The sequence below is a fragment of the Notothenia rossii genome, assembly GCF_949606895.1.
Source record: "Notothenia rossii genome assembly, chromosome: 9".
In the NCBI taxonomy this organism is placed as follows: Eukaryota; Metazoa; Chordata; class Actinopteri; order Perciformes; family Nototheniidae; genus Notothenia; species Notothenia rossii.
Genome location: NC_136907.1, coordinates 47,667,074 through 47,686,151, shown reverse-complemented (window position 1 = coordinate 47,686,151; position 19,078 = coordinate 47,667,074). Strand labels below are relative to the sequence as shown.

Here is a 19,078-nt window from a genome sequence, read left to right as displayed (position 1 = left end):
ACTGACACACACACACACACACACACACACACACACACACACACACACACACACACACACACACACACACACGTGCGCACACACACACGGCAGAGAGCAATTTGTCTAAACATCTTGCAAAAGTACACCACACTCAGACAGAAATGCACCGTTTTCAACTTTTTTTTTTAGTAGCTCTATAGCCCCCTCCACGAGTAATGTTTCCACGTCAGGTATTATGTAAGCAAGCAGCAACACACGGAGTTAACATAATTATACAAACATGGGTTAATGATTAGAGGTAACTGAGTTATTTATTTTGTTAAAGTTTCAGCTCTAAAACAACCATGGTGCTGTTTCTTTTGATCCATCCATCCATCCATCCATCTTCTCCCGCTTATCCGTGGTCGGGTCGCGGAGGTAGCAGTTCCAGCAGAGAGCCCCAAACTTTCTTTTCCCTGGCCACATCAACCAGCTCTGACTGGGGGATCCCAAGGCGCTCCCAGGCCAGATAAGAGATATAATCCCTCCATCTGGTTCTAGGTCTACCCCTTGGTCTCTTCCCAGCTGGACGTGCCTGGAACACCTCCCTAGGGAGGCGCCCAGGTGGCATCCTAACTAGGTGCCCGAACCACCTCAACTGGCTCCTTTCGACGCGAAGGAGGAGCGGTTCAACTCCGAGTCCCTCCCGGATGACCGAACTTCTCACCTTATCCCTAAGGGAGACACCAGCCACCCTGCGGAGAAAACCCATCTCGGCCGCTTGTACCCGCGATCTCGTTCTTTCGGTCATGACCCATCCTTCATGACCATAGGTGAGGGTAGGAACGAAAATGGCCCGGTAGACAGAGAGCTTTGCCTTTTGGCTCAGCTCCCTTTTCGTCACAACGGTGCGGTAAAGAGACTGCAGTACCGCTCCCGCTGCTCCGATTCTCCGACCCATCTCACGCTCCATTGTTCCCTCACTCGAGAACAAGACCCCGAGATACTTGAACTCCTTCACTTGGGGTAAGGACTCATTCCCTACTTGGAGTGGACAGTCCATCGGTTTCCTGCTGAGAACCATGGCCTCAGATTTGGAGGTGCTGATCCTCATCCCAGCCGCTTCACACTCGGTTGCGAACCGATCCAGTGAGTGCTGAAGGTCGCAGACCGATGAAGCCATCAGAACCACATCATCTGCAAAAAGCAGTGGTGCAATCCTTAGTCCACCGAACTGCAGACCCCCTCCCCCACGACTACGCCTCGAAATCCGATCCATGTATATTACAAACAGGATTGGTGACAAAGCGCAGCCCTGGCGGAGGCCAACCCTCACCTGAAATGGGTCCGACTTACTGCCGAGGACCCGGACACAGCTCTCGCTTTGGGAGTACAGAGATTGGATGGCCCTGAGTAGAGACCCCCTCACCCCATACTCCCGCAGCACCTCCCACAGTGACTCCCTTGGAACCCGGTCATATGCCTTCTCCAAGTCTACAAAACACATGTAGACTGGATAAGCATACTCCCAGGCACCCTCCAGGATCCTTGCGAGAGTAAAAAGCTGATCCGTCGTTCCACGACCAGGACGGAATCCGCATTGTTCCTCCTCAATCTGAGGTTCGACAATCGGCCTGACCCTCCTTTCGAGTACCTTAGAGTAAACTTTCCCGGGGAGGCTGAGTAGTGTGATGCCTCGGTAATTGGCACACACCCTCTGATCCCCCTTTTTGAAAAGGGGAACCACCACTCCGGTCTGCCACTCCTTCGGTACTGTTTCCGACTTCCACGCAACGTTGATGAGACGTGTCAACCATGACAGTCCCTCAACACCCAGAGCCTTCAGCATTTCTGGGCGGATCTCATCCACCCCCGGGGCTTTGCCACTGTGAAGTTGTTTGACGACCTCAGTGACCTCCCCCCGGGAGATTGGTGTCGATCCCCCTTCATACTCCAGCTCTGCCTCTAACATAGAGGGCGGAGTTGTCGGGTTCAGGAGTTCCTCAAAGTGCTCCTTCCAACGCCCTAACACTCCATCAGTTGAGGTCAACAACGTCCCATCCTTACTGTACACAGCTTGGATGGTTCCCTGCTTCCCCCTCCTGAGGTGTCGGACAGTTTTCCAGAACAACTTTGGTGCCGCCCGAAAGTCTTTTTCCATGTCTTCTCCGAACTTCTCCCACACCCGCTGCTTTGCCTCGGCCACGGCTGAGGCTGCTGCCCTTCGGGCCTGTCGGTACCTTGCAACTGCCTCGGGAGTCCCCCGGGATAACAAATCCCTGAAGGCCTCCTTCTTCAGTCGGACGGCTTCCCTGACCACCGGTGTCCACCAGGAGGTTCGAGGGTTACCGCCCCTTGAGGCACCTAGGACCTTGAGACCACAGCTCCCCGCCGCGGCTTCGGCAATAGAGGCTTTGAACACTTTTGATGTGAAAATATTATTTATATATTTTAAATAAAAGCAATGTTAATTCTGTTTACAGTTCTGTCATCACATTATTTAATGTGATTTGTTAATTCAGTTTTAAAGCTTAGCACTTAGGCTGGATCCATGTCTTTTTAAATTGAAGAACTCTGTTGAATTGGTTTGGATATGACTAAGTAATTTGTCAACTTCTATCTGATAAGAGGACTGATAAGGTTCGGTGTAAAAAAAGCAGATGTCATGATGAGTCTTAATTTACAGCAATATTGCGAGTTCTCTGTGTAACTTAACTTTCATGTATGTTGATTGACCTCTCTCAATTTTTCACAGCAATTTGTGACTGCAAAGGTTCCTGTGGCTGCTGTCCAGCTGCAAGAGTGTCCTGTCTAACGTACCTGTGTCTGCAATCCAACTTCATCAGTGACTGCAGGTAAAAGGTGTCATCTGCCATTCTCAAGTTCAAGATTGAAATGTTTTTTTTATTTTTTGCTGGTGATTTTGTTTTGGTGGGCAAATGTCGAGGTCTCTCTTTCTGTTAGATATGAGTTACTAAAGCATTTTAGACTACATCACCGGCATAGGCAACGCTATCCATGCCCACACATAAACTGCCCATGTACATTTAAGACATGAAATGTTTTGCACATTCATTTAAATAGAACCCATCCCAAACAAAACTCTCAGGAGCAGCTGGAATTGTCAATATTCAGTTGTCATTTGTGCACTTCGAGCGATCTTCCTACGGAGAGGGATTATTTTGTACACATTGGAACTCATTTTAAGAGTCATGAGACTGTTCCTTGTATGTTTGTGGGTTGCAGTTTTGAAACAAATATATACGCAACATTTCACTCTCACAAAAACAGGAAACACAAACCGCATACGTTGAAAGATTTCAAGCCAGGTGTAGTTAGAACCACTCTAGTTGCACAAGAATCCTCTGATAATCCTGAGGAATACGCACATAATCAAGATGACTCTGCAGTTGAAGTACACAGTGCTTGTTCAAGTAGTGATGTGGATGTAACTCAGAACTCTTCCAAAGTAATTGAGAAAAACTTTGCTGCATCGTTGCTCAAGTTAGAGCATTTTGCACATGTGCCGGGTACAAAAATTGATGAGTTTTTGGAAGAACTGCTTTACTTAAGTTCAGCAACATTGCCCCTCTCCATTAACATTCTTGAAGGTGTATTTCAGAAACATAGACCCACAACTGATAACTCTGTGACAACAGAAGTAGCCACTGCTCTCTGCGCATCAAACCCCTTCCTCAAAGCCATAAGGAAAGGTGGTCCCCTAAGGACATCTTATCTCCGCAATCAGTATTACAAAGACAGCTTTAATGTTCTAGAACCCATTGAGTACATACTTGATGCCAAGGAAAAAATGAGTTTTCAGTATGTGCTTGTACTCAAGTCTTTGCAGCAGCTCTTTCAGAGGAAATATGTTGTAGACAAGGTAGTTGAAAACCACAGAGTGCAGCAGAGTAATAGGGGGACTGGTGAACAACAGATTTACAAATCTTCCCAGGATGGTTCACACTTCAAGGAAAACGGTTTTCTATCAGGGGATGACTTAAGAATTTTGTTGACTATATACATAGATGACTTTGAGATTCTCAATCCTCTGGGTACTTCTCGCAAGAAGCATAAGCTTTGTGGAATCTACTGAACTTTGAGTAATTTGCCTCCAGGCTCACATTCATCACTATCTTCGATTTACCTGGCGGTCTTGTGTAAAACTGATGATGTGAAGAAGTATGGTTATGACCGTGTCTTACATCCTCTTCTTCAAGATATGGTAACTCTAGAACAAGTTGGTGTTTTCATTCCATTGCTTGGCAGATATCTCAAAGGCACCATTCAGGTTGTTGCGGCAGACAACCTGGGAGCTATCACAGTATAGCTGGTTTCAATGAGAGCTTTTCTGGGGATATATCTGCCGATTTTGCACAGCAACAAGTACAGACATTCAAACAAAAGAGGTAAAGTCAGGTGCATTCAGTCTAAGGACAAAAGAACTCCATGACTCTCATGTGAAATCAGCGCAGGAGAATGGGGCAAGCCGTTTTGGGGTGAAAAGACATTGTTCCATCACTCAATCTCTTGACCACTTCAGTATTCACACGGGTTATCCTCCAGATATTATACATGATATTTTTGAGGGGTTAGTGCCAGTAGAGCTTGCATGTTGTTTGGCATTGCTGATATCTAAGAAATATTTCAATCTTGAAACCCTCAACAAATCTATCCTCCAGTTCCCTTATAAGTGGGCAGACGAAACAAACAGGCCACATGTGATCCCACACACATTTTCTAAAAGAAAAACAATAGGTGGGAATGCCCATGAAAATTGGGCTCTGTTGAGACAACTCCCATTCAGAATTGGGCATCTGGTGCCTGAGAGTGAAATTGCATGGCAAATACTGTTAGACTTAAAAGACATTGCAGAGCTTGTGGTTGCGCCAACACAAACAGATGAGTCAATTGCCTATCTTGAGGGCAAGATTTCAGAGCACAGAAAAAAGTACCAAGAACTCTTCCCTGATGTGTCACTGCTACCAAAGCATCATTATCTGGAGCACTATCCACAACTGATCAGGATGTTTGGTCCTCTTGTGGGCCTCTGGACCATGCGGTTTGAGGCCAAGCACAGTTTTTTTAACCGGTTGCGCGACACACCAATTGCTTTAAAAATGTGCCCCTCTCGCTAGCTACTAAGCATCAGCTAATGATTTCCTATCAACTGGTATCATCCAGTTTTGATGAAGCTGCCCTGGAAATCACAAAGGTCTCAACAGTGCCTTTGGATGTATTGAAACAAGAAATAGCTCAGCCAGAATGTCCCTGGTACAACTGAAGTTCACTTAACAAAGTGTGTCAAGCAAAGGGGTAACATTCAGAAATAAGATGATAGTTGCTAATGGGTCTACAAGTGAACTGCCTGACTTTGGAGAGATTCTTCAGATTTGCATTGTACAGGAGAGACTATGTTTCATGGTGAGAAGGCTTTATGGGTGGTATAGGGAGCATTTCAGAGCCTGTGAGCTGAGTCCAGCAAGAGAAACTGTTTTGATTGAGCTTGAAGAACTGGCAGATGACTATCCTTTGGCAGACTACTTTGTTGGACCTCTCAGAATGGTGACATTAAAAAGACACATACAGGACTGTCTCAGAAAATTAGAATATTGTGATAAAGTTCTTTATTTTCTGTAATGCAATTAAAAAAACAAAAATGTCATACATTCTGGATTCATTACAAATCAACTGAAATATTGCAAGCCTTTTATTATTTTAATATTGCTGATTATGGCATACAGCTTAAGAAAACTCAAATATCCTATCTCTAAATATTAGAATATCATGAAAAAGTATACTAGTAGGGTGTTCAACGAATCACTTGAATCGTCTAATTAACTCGAAACACCTGCAAGGGTTTCCTGAGCCTTGAAAAACACTCAGCTTGGTTCAGTAAACTAAATCACAAGTATGGGGAAGACTGCTGATCTGACTGCTGTCCAGAGGACCGTCATTGACACCCTCCATCAGGAGGGTAAGACACAAAAAGAAATTTCTCAAAGAGCAAGCTGTTCACAGAGTGCAGTTTCAAAGCACATCCACAAAAAGTCTGTTGGAAGGGGGAAATGTGGCAGGAAACGCTGCACAACCAAGAGAGATGACCGCAGCCTTAACAGCATTGTGAAGAAGAGTCGCTTCCAGAATTTGGGGGAGCTTCAAAGACAGTGGACTGAAGCTGGAGTCCAGGTATCAAAAGTCACTGTTCACAGACGTGTCCGGGAAATGGGCTACAATAGCCGTATTCCCATGGTCAAGCCACTTCTGAACTCAAGACAACGGAAGAGGCGTCTGACTTGGGCTAAGGAAAAGAAGCACTGGACAGTTGCACAGTGGTCCAAAGTCCTCTTTTCAGACGAAAGCAAGTTTTGTATTTCATTTGGAAGTCAAGGCGCCAGAGTCTGGAGAAAGGCTGGAGAGGAGCAAAATCCAAGTTGCTTGAAATCCAGTGTGAAGTTCCCACAGTCAGCGATGGTTTGGGGAGCCATGTCAGCTGCTGGTGTTGGTCCACTGTGTTTCATCAAGCCCAGAGTAAATGCAGCTGTGTACCAAGAGATTTTAGAGCACTACATGCTTCCGTCTGCTGAAAAGCTCTATGAAGATGAGGAATTCATTTTCCAGCATGATCTGGCACCTGCCCACAGTGCCAAAACCACCAGTAACTGGTGTACTGACCATGGCATTACTGTCCTCGATTGGCCTGCAAATTCCCCTGACCTGAACCCCATAGAGAATATGTGGGGTATTGTGAAGAAGAAGCTGAGAGACACCAGACCCAACAATGCTAATGAGCTAAAGGCCGCTATTGAAGCATCCTGGGCATCCATAACACCTCAGCAATGCCACAGGCTGATTGCCTCCATGCCACGCCGCATTGATGCAGTAATCCGTGCAAAAGGATTCCCAACCAAGTACTGAGTGCATTAATGGACATTTTCAAATGTTTGATTGTGTTTTGCTGTTTTTTACTTGGTCTGAGGAACTATTCTAATTTTTTGAGATAGGATTTTTGAGTTTTCTTAAGCTGTATGCCATAATCAGCAATATTAAAATAATAAAAGGCTTGCAATATTTCAGTTGATTTGTAATGAATCCAGAATGTATGACATTTTTGTTTTTTTAATTGCATTACAGAAAATAAAGAACTTTATCACAATATTCTAATTTTCTGAGACAGTCCTGTAGGTAACCGACAGATTTAACGTTGAATGGTTATTTTGTCCTCTCATTGCTCTGTTGAAATTAAGATTAACCCTTGTGCATCCCTTGAAAAAAAGGTTCTGTGTAACATGTAGGCTAATTTTCTCATCCCTCTTTCACAGACGGCCGTGGCATGGCTACTCCAGTGAAGCTCAGAATCATTTTAGGAGAAAACAGTTCCCAGAGATTGATCCTTCCAGATGGGATTCCAGAGTCTGTCACTGAACTCACACAGCAAATTAAGAGGCAGTGTGGAATAGAAGGGGAATTCAGGCTCCAATAGCTTGGTTTTCATTCACGTGACTTCTCTGACGCGCGAAATTCAAGTGGAGGTCAGGAAGTGAAAACGCAATCATTCATCAACGCAGGAATCATGGAGGACACCGACTATGTCAAACAATTAAATGAACCTGCACGCCGCAGATATCGTGAAAAAATCTCAACACACTCACAATGGTAAGAGCACCAGGCATTAGATCACATGCCAATGTGTTTTTAGCTAAATGGTCAAATGTAACTAGTATTTAACGGTAACAGTTACAAGAGATGGCTAAGCTAATGTTGGTAGCCAGCTAGCTTATAGACTTCTCCATCCTGCTTAAACTTAGCAAATATTCAATGAAAACATATTTTAAGTTTGGGGTTGCAAGTAACTTCAATCTCACAACTCTAAACGTTTCAATATATTAAATGTTGTAGTTAATTATACAAAACATTTCATTGTGATGGTAGCCGGGGAATAGCTGCAATGCTAAATACTTAGCTTACCTAGCTGCACACGAGCTAACGTTGTGTCTTGTAGGCTAACTTAACTGTTACAATCATTCCCCGAATTCACTTTAATGGCATTATGATTCATAAATCCGGTTCACTGAAAGGGCTGATGTTGCGTTTGGGTCAACATCAGCTAACGTTTGGTTAATTAGACATTGCTAGTTTGGTTAGCTAAAGCTTCAACCTACTAAGCTAGTCAGCAATTTGTTAATGTGAGTCCACTGACAGCAGACAACTGCAACAACTTCAACAACCCAGCAACGAGGTTTCACTATACATCCTTACATTTAAACATGTATAACGCGGGATAATAAAGACTTTGGTTCAATAATAATGTTCTACAACTACACTTTTTATTTTATCTTACTTTTATTTCTTTTGATCGTTGAAATGATTTTAGATGAACGTTATGCTCCATGTTTACACATTTGGGTGGTTGGAAATAACCCTGAGTCATGTTTTTGGTCCTTAAATGAAATACATAGATTTCAGTCATTTATTTTGAGGACAACATTATTCAGTATCTTATTTGCATTTTGCAAATAATACATATTCTTAGGATATTCTTTACATGTTATGCTGTATAGAAGGGCCTCAACTTAAACTTAATTTCTATTTCAATGAATGTGCTTAAAAATGAGCTTTATGTTTAAGTAGTTTGATTTGTCTCTTTAATCAGTTGTTTGATCTATCAATGGTTTAAGCTCTGACTAACTTAACTCTTCTTACGTTTCTCCTTCTTCATCCAGTCTATTATGTCCTATAACGGAGGGGCCGTCATGGCCATGCGAGGGAAGAACTGTGTGGCGATAGCAGCGGACCGGAGGTTTGGCATCCAGGCTCAGATGGTCACCACAGACTTCCAGAAGATCTTCCCCATGGGAGATAAGCTGTATATTGGGCTGGCAGGACTGGCCACTGATGTTCAGACAGTGTGAGTGTGTAGACCTCCACCTTGTTCTCTCAAAGTGGCTAAACAGTTGTGAACACCAGGGTACTAAGATGACAGGATTGATTTACAACTCTATAAAGCTACAACTCTCAGATCTAGACTAAGTACATATGTAGCACTGAATTTCGGGCTCCAGTTTACATCTTCCTGCCTACCACCAGCCAAAGACCAGTATAGAGGAATGTTAAGCCCTCCCACTATTTTCCAAGAGGGCGTTGCCAGATTTTCAATTTCAGGTTTTAACCAGGAGATGGCGCTTCATTCACAAATACAGAAAGACAAGTTTCATGGACTTTCAGTTGTGTTTTGAAGAGCATTTGAACACATCAATATTTTAGATCAACTAAAGTATATCTAATCTTGTAATTCAATAATATATAGTCTTTATATATTAAATAATCATAATTATAATGTAAATGTTTACATTACACTTCTTTATTTGTTATGCTCATACTTTAACCTTTACAATCGTTTGCTTTAATATGCAGTATATTTTTGTGTTTGCTTCCTCCTGCTCCCTTTCGGACACATACTGTATGATTTATTATTATTATTATTAATATGAAGATATTATTAAGATAAGATAAGATGTTACTTTATTGATTGAACATTTTAGTTTAGAATGTGCTGTCCCACGGTAATTCAGAAGGCTCACAGGTCACATTCCGACCATTATTTAAAACAATAGGTGCTTTCACACCGTCTACAGTTGGATTTGTATAGAGGGAGCTCTGTCAGTTTTCGAATTACTCATTTGCTTTCGGGGAGCCCTATTTTTCAGAGCACATCCTGCTACTAAATATGTCACACGCACGCTCTGTTGACTGGCGCAGCAGCGCGGATGCGATCAATTGCTATAAAAACACTCTTCTACTAATACAGACGGTGTCACTATGCCGGCGGATGTGGCCGTTGTTGAAGCCTCTTCAGGCTCCGCATCGGCAGGCCTCTCCCTCGGTGTGGAGCTGTCAAACTCAACCCTAACGCTGCTTACAGCCGGCCAACTAAAAGTTGTTTTCCGTTCACGTTGTCATTTTTAGACTCCTTCGCTTCTTTGCTTGTAAATCCAAAAGCTGTGACGCTTCGCTGTTTTCGTTTTGCCATATTTTTTTATTACACAGCCAGAGTTAAAAAAATATCAATATGAACATTTCAAATACCGCGCCGGCATCACCGCCATAACCATAGCAACGTAAGTAAGAATGCAGCGCCGCCACATACAGATGGCAACACCCAGACATATTCACAAATATAAAACAAATATTCAGAAACTGTAATGAACAATAACTATTATTTATTTCAAGAACTGTTATTTACAGAAACTCAACATTTCTATTCTGTGTGACACAAATATGCACGATTGTTTTGGGCTCCCCCTATTTATCTCAAAGTCAGCCTTCAGGGGAGCTCCCTCCCTCTTCGGGGAGCCAAGCTCCTCCTAGCTCCCCCCCATTTCGAACAGTGTCTGTGGCTGAATGGCCAGCGATTAGGTGCGGCGCATTTGTCATAGGTGATCAGAGCTAACTGCCTGCCGTCAGATTTCATTTAAAAAACAGATCTGATTTTAAGACTATTTCTGCGCTCATAAAGAATGATAAGAATAAGAATAATGCGTATTGAACTGGTTTCATTAATTAGTGAGTTTATTTAATACTAGAACCGCCAATCGGGTCAATTTGTGTGATGTGTTGTTGTGTGTGTGCAATGTAACTTTTTTCAATAAAATATTAAAGTCTCCCAGTCCCTCACTTTTCCTGAAAGTGTGTTATGTAGCACCCTATGTTGTTAAAAATTGCATTCTAATAGCGGGATTTGACGGGTTTAGGTAGGCCTATACAAAAACCTCTGGCGGTTCTAGTGTTAAGGTAATTAGATACAGTAGAAGCCCTTTTTTTATCAGTAACGAATTTAACAGTTGAACATAAAAGTCAACTAACTGAGGGTCACTTGCAATGACAGTGTTGTGTCTAACTGTAAGCTTGTCACTCAGAGTAACCTACCGTTAATTTAGCTGCTGGAGAAGAAAGATCAAGGGGGGAGGGGGGGAGAGAGCTGTGGTTGATGGGCCATTAGTTGTGTAAATACACAGCTGAGAGCTGCCGTTTCATTCAGACTATTTAAAAAAGTGTAACAACGGACTATTTTTCTTAGCGGATGCATGTCAATTTAAATCAATACATACAACTATTTTTTAAATCAATACATACAACTATTTTTTAAATCAATAAAAAAAAATTCTAAATCCATAAAAGCATTTCAATTAATATTGGGAGTCATGTCGTTACTTTGTTGAGAATGTGGCCGTGTAATAAGCGGGATAATTTGCAGCGACTTGTTCCTTATGGGGAAAATAACACCCGTCATGTGTGTGTAGTAGAGGTGTGTGTGGTTAAAACACTTTCATGAAGTGAAGGAATGTCCTTCTATAAAACAGCTGTGGGCAGCAGTGAGTGTCACGGACATGAATTCATAGATCAAGGCAGACTGGTGCACACACTCTCCTGTCCTGCCAGGCGACACGCCCGTTCTAAGCCGTGTCCCTCACTCCTCACATCCCAAGCATCCCCACAAGTGTATTATGTTGTTACATCGTTTCAGATGTTATGTTTCAGTTGTGCTCTGTCTATGTTCAGTGATGCAAACGTGTCACCTTTCGGCGAAATTTGCCGTTTTGAATCCAAAATAAGTCGTTTGTGTGATTCATGTAGATCTGCAATACAAATATTTTTGGGGTATGGGGGGGCTGGGACCCGGAGTAATCTGCGGCCGTGAGCTGTTATGTGCCATCATGACACGCATGGTGTTCTTTTTATATATTATAATGAAGTACGAGCTGTGTGCACGAGTCTTCCTGCCTGTCGGCTCTGCTCATGGATGTATAGGCTCTGCTGCTCCGAGATGATGGTCTAGCTTCAGCAGCTATATTACCTACGGGTGCATTCGTTAATATTAACTGTGCGTCCGGAGTCAATGTGGCACAGACTGGACCGCTGGTGAACAGCTGTTAGAACGGGCCGTTCAGGTGTTCATAGCAGAGCTCCCTGTCGGAGCGGCAGAGCGTGATGTGAACTGAAAAGTTTTTCTGTGGCAATATTATTTAAGGAATCGTTGAGCTAGCTAGCTAGGATACATTGTCACTATCTGCTAACGTTAGCTTTAGTCTTCTATTTCTAATAGTTTTTTTCATAGGCTATAAACAGAGGTGGTATAAGTATATATATTGTACTTGAGTAAAAGTAGAAGTACTCAGGTCTTGTACTTGAGTAAAAGTAGAAGTACTCAGATCTTGTACTTGAGTAAAAGTAATAGTCCCAGAGTGTAGGAATACTCTGTTACAGTAAAAGTTCTGCATTCAAAATGTTCCTCAAGTAAAAGTAGAAAAGTATTATCATCAAAATATAGTAAAAGTAGCGACAGTAAAAGTAGTCATTGTGCAGATTGGTCCATTTCAGAATAATAGATATGATATGTTTTATAATGATTGATCATGAAAGTGTTCTCAAAGCTGCTAAAGGTGCAGCTAGTTTGAATGACTTTATATACTAAAGGGTAGCTTGTGGATTTACTCCAGGTGGAACTAAAGTCTGATTTAACACTTGATTATATTTCACTTAATTAATCCAGATCTGTGAAGTAACTAAAGGTATTAAATACATGTAGTGGAGTCAAAGTACACCATGCACCTCTGAACTGTAGTGGAGTAGAAGAACAAAGTAGCAAAACATTGAAATACTTAAATAAAGTACAAGTATCTCAAAATTGTGACCAAGTATAGTACTTGTTGAGTTTATGAACTTAGTTACTTTACAGCATGTGGCTATAAAGATAAAAAGACTAAGCCTTGCACAGAGGCCTGAAAATACATTTTCAAAATGCTCAACAGTGCTGCCAAAATTATAAACTGACTGCTCCACAATTTGAAATGAATGCTTTTATATATTTCTATTAGATGTGACTCTTTGGCGTTTCTGTTATTATTAACATTGCTGCTTTAGTTGTTCTGACTGCTAAAATCCTCTGTCATTCCGTGGGGTGGGGGAGCCGGGGGCTCGGATCCTTGTCACCTTTTTCATACCTGATGAGTTTGCATCCCTGTATGTTAAAAAGCCTCAGTCACCTTAATTCATGTAATAAAAACATCTCAGGTCAGTAACACTCAAAGCTAAATGTGCAATACCATGTTCAGCTATGTTACTATTTATAATGTTATTGTTGTTACATCAGAAGATGTACATATTGAAATGATTTCTTAACTTACAGTAGGCTATTTTTTACAATGTGTGTTGGAAGGATTTATTAAATTACAATGAATATTGTCATTGTTGAAGGCTTTTAGAGAAGGGTGAACTATAAGCCTGAATTACATAAAATGTTATCCCTAAAAACATAAAAGCCACAATAAATAAGTCACAATTATTGTAGTTATTTGTACCTCCCGTATTGCTTTCAACCCACCAGCTTTTATGGTGTTGTTACGTCACTAACTGTAAGCTTGTCACATACAGTCTATGGTCACTCAGAGTAACCTACTGTTAATTTAGATGCTGGAGAAGAAAGATCAGGGGGGGGAGGGGGGGAGAGAGCTGTGGTTGATGAGCCATTAGTTGTGTAAATACACAGCTGAGAGCTGCCGTTTCATTCAGACTGTTTAAAAAACTGTAACAACGGACTATTTTTCTTAGCGGATGCATGTGAATTTAAATCAATACATACAACTATTTTTTAAATCAATAAAAACCTTTTCTAAATCCATAAAAGCATTTCAATTAATATTGGGAGTCATGTCGTTACTTTGTTGAGAATGTGGCCATGTAATAAGCGGGATAATTTGCAGCGACTTGTTCCTTATGGGGAAAATAACACCCTTCATCCAGATGAGGATCCCTCTGCTACACTTTGGGATCCTGATCGACCGACGAAACTCCATTTAAAATATACATATTTTTGGTGAATTACTGAGTTTAGGCACGTTAATAATGTTTTAATGAAGTTGAATACAGTATATTCATATGTGTCAGTGATTTCATGTCAATTCGGCGAACATAAACATAAATGATCGTGGTGAAGATGATGATTAAATTAGGATTAAAAATCGAGAGCCGGGCTGCATTTCCTCCCGTTCGTTTTTTTCGAATAACAAAGTTATTTTGTTAAATAACAACATGTTGATGTTTTGTAAATGATTACATGTGTCTTATTTAGCACAGAGTATGATATCCGTGACATATGGATCTTAACAAAGTTCCGCTGTACATCCAGCGTACTGTATCTGACTTTGTTTCACATGAGCTCCAGTGTGGAACCCCACTGCACCTCCTGGTGGATCAATGATCCATTGCAGCTGGCTTCATTATAAATACATTTATCTATCACGGGGGCGGTCTCAAGTCAAGCTGGAGGTTTTCCCTTGAGCGAGGGCAGATCACGTACCAATCACGGCCCTCGCGTTTCAAACTGTCCGAAATGAATCGCTCCATCTGTAAGACTTCTCATTTGGAGAAAGCCTGGAGTGTCAAGTACAATACTACACCTATAATGTTTATACCAACAACAAAAGTGTTATAGTTGAATAGTATTACTATGCATTCTAATAAATAGGGGAGAAAACGTTATTAGAAATTCTGCTATCCATAGCTTTGAAATAAGTTAGATTTGTGATGACTGAATTCAATGTAAATATCTGAGGATTGATGGACGTCTTTGCCTTGTGTGTAGATCCCAGAGGCTTAAATTCAGACTGAACCTGTACGAGCTGAAGGAGGGTCGCCAGATCAAGCCCAAGACCTTCATGAGCATGGTTTCCAACCTGTTGTACGAGAAGAGGTGAGTGCACTGAACTTAATAAAGACCCATGTCCACATTTAAACTGCTTACAGTAGGCACAAATACCTACATAAATGGTAAATATGTCATGCTCTCATCAGGTTTGGGCCATACTACATCGAGCCTGTGATCGCCGGAATAGATCCAAAAACCTCCGAACCTTTCATCTGCTCCTTGGATCTGATTGGCTGCCCCATGGTGACAGAAGACTTTGTTGTGAGCGGAAGTTGTGGTTCTCTCCTTGTTGCATTATTATTTGCACAGTGGCAGCTCTTTAACCTGCATTCCAGCACCTTCATATTCACTGACCACACTCACTAGAGGAATTAGGGCTGTGTGATATATTGCTATTGTAAAAAAGATGTTTACTGAAAAGATTAAATGATACTAAGAAGACTGAATAATACATGGTTTCTTATTTACATTTACAATAACCCTCAATGGCCATACATGGGAGCGTAACCAGACCAATTGTCATCTCTAGAATATTGTTGAATGAATTAAGCCTGAATGTAGATGAAAGTTGTATATTGATTAGGGCTACACAATTTACAACACACACAAATATGTTTACTGAAAAGACTTGAACACAAGATGTTTGAACCTAAAAATATGTTTACTGAAAAGATTAAATGATACTGAATAATACATGGTTTCTTATTTACAAGACTACAGCTCCATGACTTTACTCCAATGGGACGACAGACACTGACAGATTAGACAAGGAACAGCAAATAACCCCAATCTTGTCAATTAATGCTAGTGCCTCACCTGGTTTTGTTAGCATGTGCTCTATGGGCACAGCCCTGCTTTGCAGAATCTGATATTTTTTTTTGACTAATCCTATGACTCTTTCGACATGAATACGCACATTAGCTATTTTTCTTGTCTCTTCCACCTCGTATGCTGACAGCTGACTTTTCCCCCTGGTGAATGCAGGCATCTTTAGTGAAGCACAGTAAAATCCCACACTATCGCCAATATCGAACCCACGGTCTGCGAGGACAATATCTCCAGGTAACAGGTTTTTTAGGAGCCCACTCTGTATTGTGATCTGTTTATCACTAACTCTTCCTCCCCAGGCACAAGATATGTAAGTGACATAGCCTTGGGGAGCAACACCAATCAGAAATGTAACAGTATGGTGATGCTTGTAGTTGGACCATGTTTGTGCTCTAGCTAGTAAATTAGAGGGCCTCTCAATAAAAACTTCAAAACAGTTAACAATCACAGCAACTCTACATCCAAATGCCTGTCTGAATCCCATTGGCATTGTAGCTTGAAGTACATGTCGCTCTGGCCTCTCAATTATAAATTCTGTACTCTCATGAAGTATGTCAATTAACTTATGCCAAATTCTAGAAGCAGTGGAGAGAGAGATGTTGAACCTGAAAGCCAAATCTTTCAGAGGGAGATTTAGTCTCAGCCTCAGCAAAACTAAAATGAACTGTTCAAATTTGGAGAGCACAGACATAGGGCCACAGGTGATGTAGGGCTCGCACAGTTGAAAACCCTGAAGTAAAACTAAGAAGTTGGGGAGCCCGGTGTAAAACTTTGTCTTCTCTTCGTTGTTCTCAAAGGACTCCTGGTTGAACTTTGTGTCCAGTGCCTTTCTCCGAAGATCTCCCAGCTCTGTTGTGTTCTGTCTCAGGACATCCTCCATCCTCTTGAAGTCCTCCATCGTTAAATCAGTCTGGCATCCTGCATCTGCATACAATATAGCAGTAGCAAGCATAATTAGTTATTTAAAATAGTAAAATATGAATGTGAATTGTTGTGAAGTTATCTTTTTGACAACCTTTTTACAGACATGCAAGTTCTCTGTTCCTATTATTACAGATTCTCAAGTTAGTACTCTATTTTCTAAACCTAAACCTAATTCAAAGTTTGCATTGATTTTCTGACAATCACATTTGTAATATTTAATAATAATGCTGGTGGTTAATTGACCTTGTTGGTCATTTAATATCCCACTGGTGTCCTCTGGTTGTGGGCTGTCAGACGGGGGCTGCGTCGATTCTGGGCTCTCGGTTGTCTGCAGGAGATCCAACAAAGCCTCTGCACATTCTGATTGTCTTTGTTGGTCTTCCTTGAGCTCCATCCTCTGCTCTCGTCGAAGAGATGCCTCTGATCTGGGCTTACTTGTTGTGTGGTAACCGAGGCTAACAGTGGGAGCCCAGTCTACCGACCCAACGTCACCCAAAGCGCTAGGGCACCCTAAAAAGTCCCAACAAAGTCCATATTAGACTACAGGTAACTTAAACATGATCAGTATTACTAAGTAAATAAGCATTTAACCACAACCCAATAATACATAAACAAAGCCACAAAAACCAAGTCAGCTAATACCTCTGATGAAGTGGTCGCTGCAGACACGTGCATTAGACGACTCTGCTCCTCCCGACCGCAGATGTAGGTTTGAAAGCCATTTTTTCCGGCGTTCTTCGGTTAGCTTCTTAAATTGCTCAGCTTTATGGACGACAACCTTCGGCACTCGGTAAAACCTCTTGTTTTTCTCTCGGCCGGATCGATTGGAACAACCGTAAACTACTGTTGGAGATTTGGAGGATGTTGAAAACCAACCTCGTCTCCGCGTGTCGTTTGATAAGCTGGGTAAAGTCGTGAAAAGGAAGGGATTAAGAAACACCAGAATACAAGTTAAACAATAATCTTGCTTTAATGATAAACAGTAACGATACAAATACAAACACAAACACAAAGACAAAGGAAGTACTTCCTGCTCTCTCTCCTGTCCCACCCTCCTGGTCAGCCTGAAGAAAAAGAGGTCGAACCCCTGGAAAACACAGTGTTTCATACTAAAAACACAGGAGGTGGTGTGTGCGGGCTTTCCCCCCGAGGTCATCTTATTGGCAGAGACCAACACATGGCCTGTCGCACCCAATCAGTGCGACACAGCAGAAGAAACCCGGTTCACATCTTGTAGCCAGCACACACCTCCTTTATGGCCCTTTGTCCCTGAGTCCATCTTCCCCCCTTCAGGTTACCACACACAAGTTAAAAGTATGTTTTAAGATATAGTTGTTATAGTTGGCTAAATATACGTAATACATGTTAATTACTTTCATATCAATAATAACGAGGAACACATTACCTATGCTCTTAAGCAGTATTAGAGATGCTTTTCAAATAGTCAAACTTCACACAGGCCTAATACAGAGAACACACTCATTAGTCCTACAGCCCTTCCATTTGTTTGAGCTATTGTTCACATCTTTACTTCAAATAAAAGGTTTCACATTGTATATTTCCAGCTTCCTTTACACATACTGTTATTATTAATACAAAGTAACCAACCACACATATCTATTGAAAACAAGTCGATTTCCCTGATAATTGACATGCTGAAACTCTTCGGAATGTGTCCCCTCCCCCAAATCTCTCCTCCATGTCATAAAAAACTGCTTCCATTTCATATAGAGTAATAAAAGATGTTTAAGCTAATTTCTCCACAATGTTTGTAGCCATTTAGTACCCACACATGAAAGAATAAGAACAGAGGTATAGTTGACCAGTAATCATGTAGCACATATATTTACTGCAATGAAAACACACACACATTTGCTCCAAGCATGTGTAACGCACACCCTTCTTTTACGAGGGAAACATTCCAGCGTCTTGGCACTATCTCCAAATAAGGGTGTCCCCTGCTCACCTCTCTCTCTAAACACAAGGACTTCACCTCAATATATTGGGGGAGGGAAAAGATACTTTGTCCCTTCCAATTTAACACACATGAATATATATAAGGTGACATTAAAAGGAATATACCAGATTGAACTTTCCTGCCATACCACGTTACTTTAATACTTCAAATAATTCGAATAATCCTTCATTTCCCCCTTTTGGTCTCGCATTAACGAGACCAACACACATAAGACATTTGAAACAAAACTACTGTCCTTCTTTAATACTGTGTCTGTCCCCCTTCATTAAACCTTTGGGAACAGAAAACAACCTCCAATGACAGTTAAGAAAGACCAAACTATGTTAAAAAATTGTGTCCTTGTTTGCCGAATCATCATACTCGTCCTCTCCCTCCGCATATGCCAACAAGGGCATTTGGTACAGTGGGGGAGGAGCAGCTTTTCCTTCAATGGTGGAAATGATAAGTTTGACACACAAGGAGCGGATGCACGGCACACAACAACAACCACATGTTATTTAAATGGCCACAAAAGTAGCTACAGAAATAAAGAGAGACATTATTAAACCTTTCCATTGACCAAACATGTTAGCAAACCACTCCTCTAAGAAATGTTGTACCCCTGATTGTTCATGCATAGTTTTAGATAGGGTGCGAAGGCCTTCTAAAGCCCTTGTGACGGAACCGTCTGGAGCCGTGTTATT

General features: G+C 41.6%; 1 protein-coding gene across 1 annotated transcript; it reads left to right on the top strand.

Moving 5' to 3' along the window:
* Positions 1-2,776: 2,776 nt before the first annotated feature.
* Positions 2,777-15,281, top strand: LOC307017835 (proteasome subunit beta type-3-like). The gene is made up of 5 exons (XM_079647672.1): positions 2,777-2,816; positions 7,284-7,617; positions 8,685-8,869; positions 14,603-14,710; positions 14,812-15,281. The coding sequence occupies exons 2-5, from the start codon at positions 7,615-7,617 to the stop codon at positions 15,029-15,031; spliced, it is 516 nt and encodes a 171-aa protein (XP_079503798.1). The 5' UTR covers positions 2,777-2,816; positions 7,284-7,614; the 3' UTR covers positions 15,032-15,281.
* Positions 15,282-19,078: the final 3,797 nt, after the last annotated feature.